This window comes from Caloenas nicobarica, chromosome 3 (assembly GCF_036013445.1).
Source record: "Caloenas nicobarica isolate bCalNic1 chromosome 3, bCalNic1.hap1, whole genome shotgun sequence".
NCBI lineage: Eukaryota > Metazoa > Chordata > Aves > Columbiformes > Columbidae > Caloenas > Caloenas nicobarica.
In genome coordinates, this window is record NC_088247.1 from 111645122 (window position 1) to 111660297 (window position 15176).

The 15176-nt window shown below is 55.4% G+C and overlaps 2 protein-coding genes across 11 annotated transcripts in view; both read left to right on the forward strand.

The window, feature by feature from the left end:
* Nucleotides 1-7345, forward strand: part of EHBP1 (EH domain binding protein 1) — a 224540-nt gene extending 217195 nt beyond the window's left edge. For all 9 annotated transcript variants that reach the window (XM_065631700.1, XM_065631699.1, XM_065631701.1 and 6 more), the window contains 2 exons: nucleotides 6104-6218; nucleotides 6356-7345. In XM_065631700.1, the coding sequence (XP_065487772.1) occupies nucleotides 6104-6218; nucleotides 6356-6446 (206 nt within the window). In that variant the 3' untranslated portion in view covers nucleotides 6447-7345. The remainder of the gene's footprint in view (nucleotides 1-6103; nucleotides 6219-6355) is intronic.
* A 4336-nt stretch (nucleotides 7346-11681) lies between these two features.
* OTX1 (orthodenticle homeobox 1) lies at nucleotides 11682-13970 on the forward strand. 2 transcript variants are annotated; one of them, XM_065632241.1, is made up of 4 exons: nucleotides 11682-11782; nucleotides 12119-12132; nucleotides 12334-12488; nucleotides 13218-13970. In XM_065632241.1, the coding sequence occupies exons 1-4, from the start codon at nucleotides 11682-11684 to the stop codon at nucleotides 13968-13970; spliced, it is 1023 nt and encodes a 340-aa protein (XP_065488313.1). The 2 variants fall into 2 exon arrangements, with proteins under 2 accessions (XP_065488313.1, XP_065488314.1); XM_065632242.1 differs by lacking the exon at nucleotides 12119-12132 and having other exon boundaries at nucleotides 11682-11778; nucleotides 12337-12488.
* The last annotated feature ends 1206 nt before the right edge of the window (nucleotides 13971-15176 follow it).

A 15176-nucleotide genomic window follows, 5' to 3' on the forward strand; every position in this document is an offset into this window, starting at 1 on the left:
TCGCTGGGGAGAGAAAAAAAAAAAAAAGTCTCATCAGTTTTGATGGTAAAATACTACATTTGCCAAGTAAATATTTCATCACAAGCAGCACTGGGATTAGTGCGATCCTTTGCACAGATTTTCTCCCTCCTCTGCAACTCTCCCAAGTTTAGTCACCTTACCTGAATGAAAACTCACGGGAAGATTGACACACGGGATAAATGAAACAATTGCATCCTTTCCGTAGGGCTTTCAAGTGAATTGTACAATAATCCTGGGGATGATTCATAATAAAAAATAAACATCCAGATAGCTTAAACCATTGCTTGCATTATTTTCTTATTTAAATATCTTAAGTGTTTTCTAATGCTGCACCGCTTATACCTCTCAGTCACAAATGCTGTCTTATAGTTCAAAGATGTTTGCTTAAAAGTTAATCCTTTGGGCTCTGTAAAATGGACCTTTTGTCTAATCAATGCAAATTGATTTTGCTATTCTGTATTGACCTTTCAACCCTTTGACTGTCCATGGTAATTTCTTTCTTCACCTGATAAGGTACCTGATCCATAATAAATCAATTCTAATTAGTTTGGAGACTTCACTGGTAGCATAAGTTTGTAGGAAAAAAGCAGCAGGTTTCAGGTAGCTTTTTCATATCTCTCCATCTGTGGTTATATTTTTTGCATAAGACTATGTTCACTATATTCTTGGATAAACTTGAGTCATAAATATATACATTGCTTTCTGCAGAGACAAGCCAAATTAATTGGGAATCAAATATTTAAAACATAAATACTCTAAAACCAGAGAGGAGCTAAGAGAAGCTGGATTAAAATCCGAAATTTCAATGTTTAATTGCCTCTTATCTGTTTTACTGTTTTGGAACGTCCTAGCAGCAGCCTTTGAATATCTAGCAGCCTATGCCATTCACATGTTGACCTGAGCAAAAATCTGTCCTTTTTAAATTTCCTTTTTCTAAGTTCAGAGAGAGATGCCAAAACCCTCTTTTTTTTTTGGAGGGGGGGGGCCGGGGAGAGGGGACTGGTTTTGTTCCGCTGCTGATGCGGTAAACAGGGCTTTAGAGAGAAAACTTAAGTGCTGGAGAATTTCGGTTTTGTTTTTTATTTATACAACATCGTCTGTGTTCAGCATTTTAACTCTCAGTTAAATTATTAGCCTGCTGGAAGTTTGAGCAGCTATCTGCTTTTACCTAAAAAACATATTAACAGAGAAACTCTCCCAAGAAAATGCCTGTGAAATGTCAAAATACACGACTGTAACACCCCGCTCTCGATGTGTGCATGAGTGCTGTGTTGCTTTTTGTGTCCGACATACGCTGGGGTGCAAAGATGCACTTTTAGGAAGCACCAGTAAAGCCACACCGTTTATATATAATGCGATTTCCCCGAAGCAGGGCCGCCCGAACAGCTCGGCACTGTCTGTTCCGAAGCCATTTAGCCAATTGCTAATGAGCACTTGGGCCCCGTGAAAGAGTTGAAAAGACAGATCTCACACCAGCACCAATTCCAAACCTGAAATATATGGGCAGTAAAAAAAAAAAATATATATATATATATAGATATAGATATATTATATAAGAGGACAGGACTGGTTTGTTTGTCTAATAGAAAGGCAGAACACAGCAACCCAAACTGGAACTTAAAAAAACAAAAAGTCTTTGAAAGGTGATAATTACTGTTTTGGTAAATTGCTCTAACTCTTCCACGCGTGACTGTGCTGTTTAAAAATCTATCAACCAATTTACTTAGCTAGTTGATGACAAGGAAGCGGGGGGCGGGGGGGGGAAAGAGAGAGCCTTGCAAAAGGTAGCAGCCTGCTGATGGCAGCTAAAGGCGGTGTATTGGCGGCCGGCCCGCTTGCCTGCGCAGGCAGCGTGTGGGCAGCGCTGCCGTCTGGAGGTGCTGACCGTTCCGATGCTCAGTGATGTGGAGATGGTGTCCTCTTAGCCAGCCACTAAAATGGAGGCATACGCAGCTGAATAGCCTTTTGGAGTGTTCCGGCACTTCACGCGGAACACATGAATGACTGAGGGTGGTAAAAAAAAGGCATACTTTTTTCTTCCCCCCCCCGTTTAGCCGTAGAGATAAGAAAAAGGTAACGCGCTGCCGCCTTCTAGCTAGAAAATGTTCCTCTCTTTCCGCTGCCGAGACTGCTCCAGACAAGAAAGGCCTGACATCCTTGCCTAATATGCCAAAGAAAATATAGGTTACTGGGTTTGTTTTAAGCTGCGCACACGGGAAGGCGCTCTGGCTGGCTGCTCGGGAGCAGGCTGGCTCATGTGAGCAAGGTGTTGCCTTTCAGAGCCTGATTTTTACCACGGCAGTGGCCGAGTGGTGGGATGCCTTACTTTCAGCTACGTTTCCTTTCGCTCCTTTCTATTTTTTTTCATTCGAGATTTAATGCCTCCTTAGAAAAGATAAGTTCATTTTTGCACACCTTGGGGTGGTATGTTCATTTTCTGCCCAAGAAATGGATCTTCTTTTGGATTTTGTACATCTTGATTTATTCTTGGCTTATAGTTTGAAGTGGGTGCTCTTCTAAAAGGATTTATGCATAGGTTCACTATTTTTGTAGTTATGGTTTATATGATAAGCTTTTTATATTTAAAATCAATATGTAATCCTGTGGAGGAGCTTATCCTCTAAAACCCCATTTGTAAATCTATTTTAGCTTTGTTACACCGCGCAGCCACAGTATTCCATAGATTGATTAGGTTCAGCAGCAGAATCCTATCAAATGGCCTGCTCTGATGATGATGCAAACTCTTCCAGGATTGCTAGTTGACTGGAACTAAAGATAAGACCTAACTGCAATCCCCCAATGTGCTCTTTACAAAACTAGTGTTAATTTTCATCAAAGTGCCTGGCTTATTTATTATAGTGACGAGGTTGAAGGTTTTACTACAAGAACTTTCGACCATTTCTATTAAAGCATTTCTATGGGAACCGGCCGCCTGTTTGCTCAAAGTAATTATCAGTTGAAGCAGTGGGGGTGGAAAAAAGACAATATGAAGTCAATGAAGATGAATAATTGAAAACATTTCTACTTCAACGTGAATTTAGCAAACTCTGTCATTTTAAACTGCCTGTCTTGAGCAGTGGCATGGGGGGCTTTAGCTTTCAACACTTTTAGCTCATATACTGCCTCAGAGCTTAATCCTATTTTTGTCCAGAGTGTAGCTTTTATAACAGTATTATTCTGAAATCTTCAAATTAATCACAGCCCATATTGTGGCTTCCCAGAGCTGCAGTCAGCCTGAGTAACTATATGTGACAGGTGTTATAGGTAATCCTAGCTTAAAAGGCACAACAGGTAGGAATCAGACTTGAACACAGTTGCTTTTTTAAACATAGGGATGCTTCCTGAAACTGCTGCCCGGCAGTATTTTGTTGGATAAAACAAAATTGCAATGTAATCACATATACAATGTTATTTAAATACTTTGCACTGGTTCCTCTTTTAACCAATTACTACTTTACTGTATTTCTTGGGAGGAGGCAGTCAGACTCCTTTTCTAGGGGACAAAGTAAAAATGCAAGGGAATATTCCTGCCAGCAAGTTTTCTTGTGGTATATGTCAAACACTAATAATAAGAAAACACAGAAACAAACAAAAAAACCCACCAGTTTTGTTCCATGAAGTCCTAATATGATGTTATTTACCCTACCAGCATATAAGACGGGGCAACAATAACCAAAGGTTGTAGAAAGAGACTTAACAGAGAAAAACAGCAGTGAAGGACTGAGCAAAAACTGTGCCGAAATATTTTGACTGATGTTTGCTGTTTCAAAAGCTAAAATTGCTGCTGGAACTGGAGAAGTAGGGGATAAAGGGCGGGGGGGGGAGGGAAGGCTTTAAAAATAAGAGCTTTTCAACTAAGTGAAAACCATCAAAACCGCAAAAAAAAATTGAGTCCAGGTAGAGATGGGGTTTCTCAAGCCCCTTTTTATCTAGAACTTCATGTGCCCAGATGTGCTGGGAAGCCCGAGTCTCAGCACAATATCAGCAGAAGCAGGGAGAAAGTTAACCTGAAAGTTGGGAGACACGTCTCGGGGGAGGAAACACCCATGAAATTCTCTGCCACGTCTCTCTCCTTTTCTGCCCGGCTCACTGCTGCTGCTCCCTTCGCAAGACAGGTTTGTCATGCTGAGATTGCATTGCACGTGCAGTGGCTTTACTTCTGTGGGTAAAACCCTCCGATTTTGGGAAGCTCCGACTTGCAGACGTGCAGAGCGGTGTGTTTTAAACGGGTCGAACTGAAGGAGCCCTCCCCAAAAGGAGCAAAAGGGCAAGCAGCAGTGGAAATCGAGAGACCGCATTGAATATTCGCATCTAAAAGGCTGCTACCTAAATTCAAGCAGCTTCGTGGCAGGAGAAGTGGCTTAGATTACCAGTAATTTTGGCAGGTAGCTTCAATTCTAGTCTGTGTACACCTGGAAAATTATTTCCTTAACAATGATGGAGGGGAAGCAATGCACTTGACGAAGAAAGAGAAAAGTTAAGGAGAAAAAGAACAAGAAAAACTCCTGGGAAGTTTGGGCAGTGGCCCACCAGACCAAATCCCTCCCCACATGCAAGACGCCACCGTGTATATTTGCCTCTCCCAAGCATGTCTGCACACATGTGTCGCCGTGGGTTTTCCCTGCACGCGTGTGGACCCCAAATCCGCTCGTGGGCCCGTGTGCCCAGGCAGAAGGCAAGGGCCCGATAAAAGTGGTTACGCATTCCTGCCTTTCTGCCTCTCTTCCAACCTTCATTGCATGATGATGCATCTAATTTTTAATTTGTAAATACAAGGCTGAATTCCTTCTAGCACCACTTGCTTTCATAAAGCTTCTGAGCAGTTTACTGTCTTGAATAAATTTGGCTTTGGAGGGGGGTCAGGGGGATTTGAACCACCGCATTCTTGCGGGGTTTGTGAAGATTCACATGGTAACCGGTGGTGAGCATTGTTCGGGTTATCTGAATAAGCACCAGCCATGTGAGTTTTAACATGATCGCCCAGGGCAATGGAGAGCGCGGGGAGAAAGCCAAAAGGACTGCACCCTGTCTCCCCTTCGCCTTCGGGAAGCGCGGCCGGGGAGGAGGAAGAGGAGGAAAAGGAGGAGGACACTGCCGAGCCGGTGGCGATGGCTTCTCCCGGTGTTGGGTTGTTTTTTTTTTTTGGAGCCGGTGTCCTCTTTCCCTCCCGCTCCTCATTTGTCCTGCTATCTCTCTCATCATCTACTGCTCCTGCTTTTCATTGTTTACCTTCTTAATGAGGGAGGCGGGGAAGGCTGGGGCTTGACTGACAGCGACAAGCCCTTACGGTCTGGCTGGAGAGCCGGAGGCTGCGGGCCGGCCCCGGGGGGCTGCGGCGGACGGGGCCGGACCGGGGGCTCCGCCGGGCCGGGGAGCGGCGAGAGAAAAATACCTTTGGGAAAAGCGAGGTGGCTCCGTCTTGAGCTGCCTCCCAGCGCCGGGGGTGAAGGGGCCCCGCGATAATATGTAGCAAGTGTATTTTTACTTCAAAGGGGAAAATGCTAATTACCTGATACCTGCTTTTAAAATTACTGCGAAGCATATGGTGCCCAGTGTGAGATTCCTCCAGCTGCTAAGAGCGAGCGAGGAATTAGCAAAGAAGAGCCGGGTTGTAGGAAAACGGGCTTTTCCTCCTAGAAGGGGAAAACTTGTTAAATGTCGGTGCCCATCCAGGAAAAAAGGTCGTAGGGGAAAAAAACACCAAAAACCAAACAAAAACAAAAACCCCCACAAAAACAAACAAAAAAAGACCAAAAAAACCCACAAAAAACCCCAACAAAACAAAACAACGAAATGACCCCAAAGTCTCTGTTGAGCTCCCCCAAGCCAGGTGGGCAGGAAGATAAAACGCTGGCGGGCTGCGCTTGTCCCCGCGGTAGCTCCCGCTGGGGAGAGCGGCAGCGGCCCGGGTTGGGCCGGGTTGGGCCAGGTTGTGCCGAACCGAGCTGTGTGGGGCTCCACCGGGCCGGGCTGTGCCGCGCCGGTCTCCCCGCCGCAGCGGTCCCGGCGCGGCCGGCTGCGCCCCGGCGGTGGCGGCCGCGGCGTCTCAGCGCTGTTTTTGTTTTGGTTTTCTCTCTGGCAGACTGGCAGAAGACCGAGGCGCAGAAGAGGCGAGAGCAGCTTTTGCTGGACGAACTCGTTATTCTCGTTAACAAACGGGACGCGCTGGTCAGGGACCTGGACGCCCAGGAGAAGCAGTGAGTCGGGTGGATGGGGGGGTGGCCCCCACGGAAAGTTCGGGCCAAGTCCGTGAGCGCCGTGGCCGTGGCAAGCTCGGCGCAGCCGCGCATCCTGCGCAGCCCCTCACCACGCTTCCCGTCACCTCTCTCCGCAGGGCCGAGGAAGAAGACGAGCATTTGGAGAGGACCCTCGAGCAAAACAAAGGCAAGATGGCCAAGAAGGAAGAGAAATGCATCCTCCAGTGAGCGGACTTCCCGCAGCCGTGGCAAAATCGCAGCGCGGCTCTTTCTTACATTTTTAAAATGCCGACATAACTGGGAAAAAAAATGTTTTGGAAAAAAAAAATTAAACTTTTTTCCATTTCTTAGGCCAGCTCTAAGCTGTGCCAGGCCCAGCTCCGTTGTTTTTTGGTTTCCATTCAAGCGAACTAGCATTGTACCATGGTTTCCTTGTGGGCTCAGCTCTCCTGCCGAAAGGGTTTGAAAATGAAATCACCGAGACTCTGGCTGTGCAGGTGATGCCGGAGATGTGCGGAAGAAGCAGAAGAAATAAAGTCTGTCCTGGTTTCTTTAGCTGGAGGAGGGCTGAGTTTTGAAATAAATACGTTTTTGTCGTAATAGGATTAGAGAAGGGGATATAGGAAAAAAAAATCATTGGGAATGGTTTCATCTAGTCCTGCCATATGTACTACTTAATAAGCTACCTACATTTTATAGTTAGGTCAGATCCACCCCAGTTATTATTAAAAATGTGCTGTATTTACCAGTGTTTTATTTTAGCAGTTTTCCATTTTCCCGGGAGTAGAGCTGAGCTGCTCTGGTTTGGTCGGGGGGTTTCTCGGGGCATAAAGCCCGGGGAGCGGCTGCGAGTGGGGTGGCCCGGGGCAGCCCAGACCCGGCCCGAGGCAGCGCGGCTCTTCCCACCTGCGTCCCCCCGCGGGCCCGGGCCGCGCCGCCGCTCCGTGTTATTTATTGCGCCCGGGCCGCGTCTCCTTCTGCGCCCCGCCATCCCAACCCCCGCCATCCCACCCCGTCCGTGTGCCCCCACGCGTGTCCCGCGCTCGCATTGTCCCTTCGTGGAGCTCGTCTTGTTTATTTATTACAATGCCGAGTCATATATAAAATTTTCAATAAAAGCCGAATCTTTCTTACCGTAACTGCCGCTTTCCTCTTTACCTGGGAAACTCCCTCCATCCCTCCCTCCGCCGGCGGGGGAGGGGGCCCGGGGGCCGGGAAGGGCCCGACCCCGCGGGAGCCAGCGGCACTCGGCCGCCCCATGCCGCCCCGGCCGCCGCCGCTTCGCCGAACGCAACGAAACCCACCAGAGGGAAAAGTTTTTCGTTTGTTTTTAATCAAAAGCAAGTCGGGGAGAGGGAGGTAAAACTTTTCCCTGCGGGGCCGATGCCGTCCGCCGGCCGGCGCGGGGGATGCGACGCCAAAGCTCCGCTGCGGCCGCGGCGGTGCAAGGAGCGCACACGCGGGGACCTGAGCGGGCGGCGGAGCCGGAGGGAGCCCAGACCCCGCGGGGAGGCGGCTGCCGTCCCGGGAGAGACCCCCTCGCATCGCCGGCGGCTCTGGGTGCAACTGCGACCCGCTCCCCGCCGTGACCTCCCACTACCACCAGAAAAATATTCCCCCGTGTAGGAGGGAAGCGCCCGGCCTTGTGCGAGCGTCCGCCGATGCCCGCTGGTTGTACCGGCCCAGGGCCGAGGGCCGGGGGATGCCCCGGTGCCTGTCGGTGGGTTTGGCCCCTTGCGAATTTGGGGAGGATGCGCGGACCGCCCCGCCGCCGGGAGAGAAGGCGCGGCGGGAAGCCGGCTCCGCCGTGACCCTCTGCCCTCCCCTGCAAGATACAGGGGCCGGGAAATGGGGGGACACACGCTCCGAGAGCTCCGCGGCCGCGGAAGGCAGCGGAGGCTCAGGAGGGGAGAGGGCGGCAAAGCCAACGGCGCTGCCTGCCCGCCTGGACGGCGGCAGTTGCTGAGCCCCGAAGCCTGGGGCTGCCTCCGAGGGGCATGGGGGGCCGCGAGTGCGGGCGGACTCCCCCCACCCCAGGGGGCAGGTGCTTGTCTGTCCTTTAATTCGAAAGAAGTAACTCAGTCCCCGGGCTGCGGGAAAAATAAGTGTGTCCCATTCCCTACGGCCCCCAGCCCAGAAACCGGTCGCAAGAGCCCCCCCGCCCCGTGGCCAGCCCGAGCTGCCCGACCTGCCCCTGTCCTTCCTCGTCGGCGGGGCTGGGGGGCCGCGCGGCCCAGCCCCCTGCCCGCCCGCAGCCTCCGCCCGGCCGCCGACCTTACCTGGGCGCAGCGGGGAGGGTGCAGGCTCCGTCCGGCGGAGGGAAGGGGGGGTCGGGGGGGCCGGGACCGTCACCCCGGGGGGCGGCGAACCCTGCGCCCGCCCTGCCCGCAGCCCCTCGCCGAGCCTACGGGGAGGCGCCCGCAATTGGGGACTGGGCAACCGCGGTGGTTGAGGGGAGCGTTGCGGGGGTACACATACCCCCCGGTGTGGGGGGCGGCTGCTGCCCGCCGGGACCGGGGCTGCCCCGGCATGGCGAAGTGATGGGAAGGCGGCGGGGCCGGGGGAGCGCAACCCGGCCCGGGAACTGCCCCGGCGGGATCGGGGCAAAACGGGAGGGAAAGGGGAGCTGAAAAGGGGGGGAAACTGCCCCCCCAACCCTTCCTTCTCCCTCCTCCTCCTCAATTCGCTTTTTTGTGAATGGGCCGCGGCGCCTTTGTTGCGGGGCGAAGTGCCCGTGTCCCTGACTTTTGCGGGCGAGCGGAGGAGCTTGTAAAGCTCCTCGTCTCTCCCCTCCTCGGCCCATCGTCTACCTCCCGGCCGGATCAGACGTTTCCCTCCTCGCCCGGGAAAACGAGAGGAAAAGAAGAAAAATAAAATAACATGGGGGAGAAAGAAAACTGCGCTTTGGTCGAGGCCGGCGGGCAGCGTCTTTGAACATTAGCTCGCTTTCAGCTCCAACTGCAATTAGAGGGAGTTGATTTGAGGAGACCAACAAAAGCCGCGCACCGGAGCCCTCGTTAGAGGTCCGGGACCGCTCCGCCGCCTGCGCGGCTGGAGCGCCCCGCTCCGCGCCCCCCGCGCCCCGACCCCGCCGCTCCGCGCCTGCCCCGCGCCGCTCCGCTTTCGCCGCCGCGGCGCGCAACGAGTCGGGCCGCGCGGAGCGGTGCGGAGCGGCGCGGACGGGTGGGTCTCGTTCTCCCCCCGCACCCGTCTCTCTGCCACCCCCGGGGCCGCTCCCCGCGGTGCGGAGCAGCCCCTGAATTCAGGACACGCGGGGGAAGGTGCGGCCGCTGCTTTTTAGTTATTATTTTAAAGCACAAAGTTTGGGCGAACCTCCGGACGCCAGGGGGGGCCGGGACCCCGCCTCCCCCCCACTCCCCACACCGCTTCCCCCCCCAGCAGCGCCCTCCGCGCCGGTGCAGGCGGCAGCCGAAACTTTTCCGCGGTGCTCTCGGCCGGCGGGGGCGCGGAGCGGCTCAGGGGGCTGCCGGGGGAAAGGGGCAGACTTGCGCGGTCGCGGAGCGGCTACCCTCGCACAACTTCTCTAACGATTCCCACGCCCTGTCCCCTCCGCGGAGGTTGCGCGGGGCCCTGCGCACCCACCCTTTCCACCGCCCTGCTCCGCCGGCCACTTCTCCGAGCCGCCGGGCCCGGGCCGGGCGCGTCGGCTGCGGGTGCGCGGGGGAGCGCGGGGGAGCGCGGAGAGGCGCGGAAGCGGGGGGGGGGGACGCGGAGGGAGCCGGCGCCCTGCGCTGCCATTGCCTGGGCGGCTGTCAGTCAGGCGGGGAGCGGCCGGGGATTGGCGCCGGGCTGGTTACGCAGATGCTTTGCGCGCACATACAAGGGTAGGGCCGGGGGTAGGTGATCAATCCTCATCAGGGCCAGGGCTCCATCGCCCCGACAGCGCGGGCCGCTGGCAAGGTAACGCGGGGCGCCCCGACAAGTTGGGGGGCCGCGGCTCGGCTTCGGGCATCGCCCCCCTGGCCCCCTTCCCCAGCTTACCTCTCACCTGCCTGACCTCCCCCTACTCAGCTCCCCCCCTCTCCGCGCCCCCCGCCCGCTCCGCCCTGCACGCAGCCCCCGCTACGGCGGTCGCTCCGCAGGTGGCCGCGCAGGTGAGGCGGGCGGGGGCGGCGGGCACCGCGCTCCCCGACGGGGCGGGCGGCGGGACGGAGCGGGCCGGCGGCACCGCACCCGGGGCGCGTATGCGGGTGTGTGTGTGTGTGTGCGTGCAGGGGGTGGGCACGGCCGGGCTGAGGCTGCCCCGGGATTTTCCTCTTTCCTTTTTTTTTTCTCCTATATTTCTCGCTTTCTCCCCTGTCGCCGCCCGGGACGGTCCCGCTCCGCCGTGCTCTTCGGCAAAGTTATGCAACGCTGGGTCACGGTGCTGCCGCCCGACCGGCGTCCGGCCCTGGCCTGCCAGGGGCTGCCCGTCACCCCCACTCCGCGGGCCGGGATGCCCGCGATGCCGCTGGGGGGGGGTCCCGGCCTCGGCAGAAGGGGCCGCCCCCGGGGCTCGGCGGGGCCGCCCGGTGTCTCTCCGCCCCTTCCTCACGTCCGCGTTTATCTGCTGCTTTTTGCCACCGAGCCCGGCCGCTGCTTCCCGAGCCGGCGGCTGCCGGGTCCCTTGTGTCCTCCCCGGTTCTGCCGGAACCCCCCCAGCCCCGGGACGGGCCCCGCCGCTGTCCCGGCCTGGGCTGTCGGCGCCGGCCGCCCGCTCGGGTGGCTGCGCTCTCCCTTTTCCTTTTTCCCTTTATAACTCTTATCCATTTCTAATTAAAACGTCCCCGTCTGCTCGCTTTTAAATTAATTATACTTCCCTCCTTTGGCACCTCCTTTTGATTCCTAATCCAATTATCTTTTTAAATAATTGCCTTATCTCTACCCATCGCCGGGCACTGTTGCCTCTCAGCACTTGCACGCAACTCGTCTTCGTTTAAAATAAAACCTAATAATAAAAAAATTGCAATTAAAGGCTGTCTGCCCGGTGCCCCGGCGCCAGAGTGCGCGCAGCCGCCGAGTTCCCGGACGCCCCTCGGCAGGACTCGGGGCGGCCGGACCCCTAACCCGCTTCTCTCTTGCTCTCTTCCCAGGCGCTCCGGCCTCGCTTCTGCGCGGGGAGAAATCCGCCTTTTTGTTTCCCGGTTCTCGTTGTCATTTTATTTATTTAAAAAAATTTTTTTTTTTCCTTCCTTTTGCCTGCGATCGCTTGAGGACGTCGCGGCGGTGACGGCGAGACGCAACGAAAAAAACTCCTTTTATGCTGATTTTGTGCTCAATTTTTTAATCGTTGGCTTTTAAATTTTTTTGCCTCTTGTTTGGGGTATTTTTGGGGGTTGTTTTTTGTTGGGGCTTATTTTTCCCCCATCTTTTCCCCCCACCCCACACATCTGATTTTTTTTTATTATTTTATTTTTTTTAATTTTCCGTGGGACTTTGGAGGAAACGTGCCCGGCTTTTAGCATGATGTCTTACCTTAAACAGCCTCCTTATGGCATGAACGGGCTGGGGCTGACGGGCCCCGCCATGGACCTGCTGCATCCATCCGTGGGGTACCCGGGTGAGTGCCCTGCGCTGCGACCCTCTCCCCACCCACACCATCACCTACCCACGCCCTGGCGGGCTCCTGCCCGGGAGCAGGCAGAGGGAGAAAAGCTCCATCCCAGGAGGGTTTGGAGGAGTCCGTGGGGCAACACAGTTTGGGGTGGGGGTGCCCCCTGCACTTTGCCCATAGCCTGGGGTGGGAGGGGAGGACAGCAGCTGAATTTCCCCCTGTCCCTGGCGCTCCTTCGTTCCTGCCTGGATTTTTAAAGATTAAAAAAGAAAAAAAAGTAAATTTATTTCAACGCAACGAAATCTCTCCGCTGCTGCTGCTGGGGCCGGGCCTGACCCTTCCCCAGTCCTGCACCGCTCGCCCGGGCTGCAGTGGGGCAGGGGCCGGCCCTGGCGGGCAGCGCTGGCTGGGTGTGCGGGTGGCACTGCCGCTCCTCGGGCTCAGAGCAGGGGATGCTTCTCAGGCCCCTGCCCCAGGAGTGCTGGGGTTCGCACCATGCTGGAGATGGGGTGCGGGAGGTGCGCAGGGACCTGATGTGACCGGCATGGCGGTGCTTTTCCCCAGCCACCCCGCGGAAGCAGCGGCGGGAGCGCACCACCTTCACCCGCTCGCAGCTGGACGTGCTGGAGGCGCTTTTTGCTAAGACTCGCTACCCGGACATCTTCATGCGGGAGGAGGTCGCCCTGAAGATCAACCTACCCGAATCCCGAGTTCAGGTACTGGGCTGGCGTGGGGGGCATCCCGTGCCATCACGGGCTGGGTGGGACGTGAGGGCAGCCTGGCTGGGCTGGCACGACTCAGACCCGGCTCTCCATCCACACTCATTCCAGTTTCCTTGGGTCTGGGATGCATGTGGGTCCTGACCGCTTGTTTGTCCTGCAGTGGGGGCATCCAGGCAAAGGGGGACTTTTATTTTTCTTTTTTATGCTCTTTTGTTAATTTTATTTTTATTAATATTTTTCTGTTTCCCTCCACGTGCCCCCGGGTGTAGCAGCCTCACTGCTTGGGTCCTTCCCAGGGGTGCTCCTGCTGGCACTGGTCCCCAGATAATGATGTCCAGCAGAGTGGGATATGCAGGCAGCACCCCATGCAGGGTCTGTCCCCCAAAATCATATTGTATCACTGTGCCGGGAACACATACAAGCTGGGACATCCCAGCCGCTGGCCCTGGACATCCTTGTTTGGGGCAGGACATGGGGTGGCCTGAGTGCCAGGTGGGACTTTTTTTTTTTTTTTTTTTCTTTTTTTCTGAGGTGCAGAGGAGTGTGGCGCTAATGGCTGGGTGTGGGTGCTGGGAGAACTGGTGCTGGGGTGAGGTTGACAGGGTGCTCCCAGGGAGAGGAGGAGCGGCAGGGCGAGCGGGGAGTCCTCTGGGCCCGCTGCTCAGCCCACCACCCCTCCTCATTCCGCTGCTCATTCCCCTGCACCCTATTTACTCACTCCAGGTCTGGTTCAAGAACCGCCGTGCCAAGTGCCGGCAGCAGCAGCAGAGCGGTGGCGGGGCCAAAAGCCGTCCGGCCAAGAAAAAATCCTCACCGGCTCGTGAGAGCTCGGGTTCGGAGAGCAGCGGGCAGTTCACGCCACCAGCAGCGGCCTCCAGCTCAGCCTCTTCTTCCTCCTCCAGCTCTGCCTCATCAGCCCCGGCAGGTGCTCCGGCATCTCTCAGCACCCCGGCATCGTCCATCTGGAGCCCGGCTTCCATCTCTCCCGGCGCCGCGCCGGCGGGGGTGACAGTGCCTGAGCCTCTGCCGCCAGCCGCTGCGTCCTGCATGCAACGGGCTGGCCCCGCTGCTGCGGCCACCTCTGCCAGCTACCCTGTCTCTTATGGCCAAGGCGGGGGGTACGGGCAGGGTTACCCCACGCCGCCCTCCTCGTCCTATTTCGGGGGTGTGGATTGCAGCTCCTACCTGGCGCCCATGCATTCCCACCACCATCCCCACCAGCTCAGCCCCATGGGGCCCTCCTCGGTGCCCGGCCACCACCACCACCACCCGCTGAGCCAGAGCTCAGGCCACCACCACCATCATCACCATCACCACCATCATCAGGGTTACGGTGGCACCGGGCTGCCCTTCAACTCCTCCGACTGCCTGGATTACAAGGAGCCTGCTGCAGCTGCCTCTTGGAAACTCAACTTCAACTCCCCCGACTGCCTTGACTACAAGGACCAGGCATCCTGGCGCTTCCAGGTCTTGTGAGGGGCCGACCGACCACTGTCCTGCCAAACCACCACGGACCCCCAGCTTGGGGTCTTCCCGCTGCCTCTCAGGCAAGACTCTGGCTCTTCCTCCTTCTCCTCCCCGCTCTTCGTTAGCAGTGGTGATGCCCCTGACGGGGGTCTTGCCACCCCCATCCCTACTGACTGGTATTTATTTGCTTCCTGTGCCCCTTCAGTGGGTTCATTATAATTATTATTTTTTTAAATGCAACAGAAGAGGAGTTAAAAAAAAAAAAAAAAGCCTAGCGTCTCCCCTGCTGCCCCCCAGGCAGAGGCGCAGGCTGGCTCCTGCCCTGCCAGTGCCCCCCAGCTTCTGTGGGGACCCTCGCCCCCTCTGAGTGTGGGACCCCCCAGCTTGCCAGTCCTGTACAGCCTCTTGCTGCTGGGAGCGGCAGGAATGATGTAAATACTTGGTCCGTTCCAGTGACCATGATTATTTTTAGTTGATGCTGTTGGGTGGCATTTATCTAGAGTCTAACAAGGAACAGAACTTTAAAAAAAAAAAAAAAGACTTTTTTAAATTTTAATTTTCTTCACTAAAAAGGAATCTTTCCCTGTTTTGCGTCCTCCGTTCGTCTTCGGGGACTGTGTGCAAGCTCAGCCGTGCTGTCCCAGGGCTGGGGCTGGGGCGGTGGGAGGAGGGACAGCAGTCCGGGGCAGGGAGGGAAGGGCTGCCCAGCTGATCCACAACCTGCAGACCAAAACCACCAAAACTTTTGAAAGACAAAAACAAAAAAACCCCTTAAAAATAATAAAAAGGCAAGAAAGAAAAAAAAGTTTTGGTTTACTTTTTTGGGGGGGAAGGATGCAGGGGAGAGCAGCTCTGCTTTGAGGTCGGGGGGATGTGACTTTCTGGGGGTGTTTTTTGGTTTGTTGGGGTTGGTTTGTTTGTTTGGTTTTTCGCCCCTTCTGTTGGTTGGTGAGTTTTTGCAGGTCTGGGCAGCAGCCCTGTTGCCCGGTAGCCGTGCCTGTGCCAGGCTTGTGCTTTTCAGGGGCTTTGCCCTGTAGGGGGAGAGGGGCTGTGTATGTGATTTTTTTGATGCCGTAACCTCACACTTACCCCTTCCACTGTAAGGCAAACTGCCCCTCTTTCCTCTCCACCCCCCCCCCCCCCCAATAAAATCCGAACTAATCAATATGGTGGTGTCCTGTCCTTCCTCCCCTCTGCCTCTTCTTCTCCAGGAAA

Coding starts and splice junctions, on each gene's coding strand:
- OTX1 (XM_065632241.1), top strand. CDS start 11,682: ATGATGTCTTACCTTAAACAGCCTCCTTATGGCATGAACGGGCTGGGG. Junction 12,489..13,217: donor TACCCGAATCCCGAGTTCAG/GTACTGGGCTGG, acceptor TACTCACTCCAG/GTCTGGTTCAAGAACCGCCG.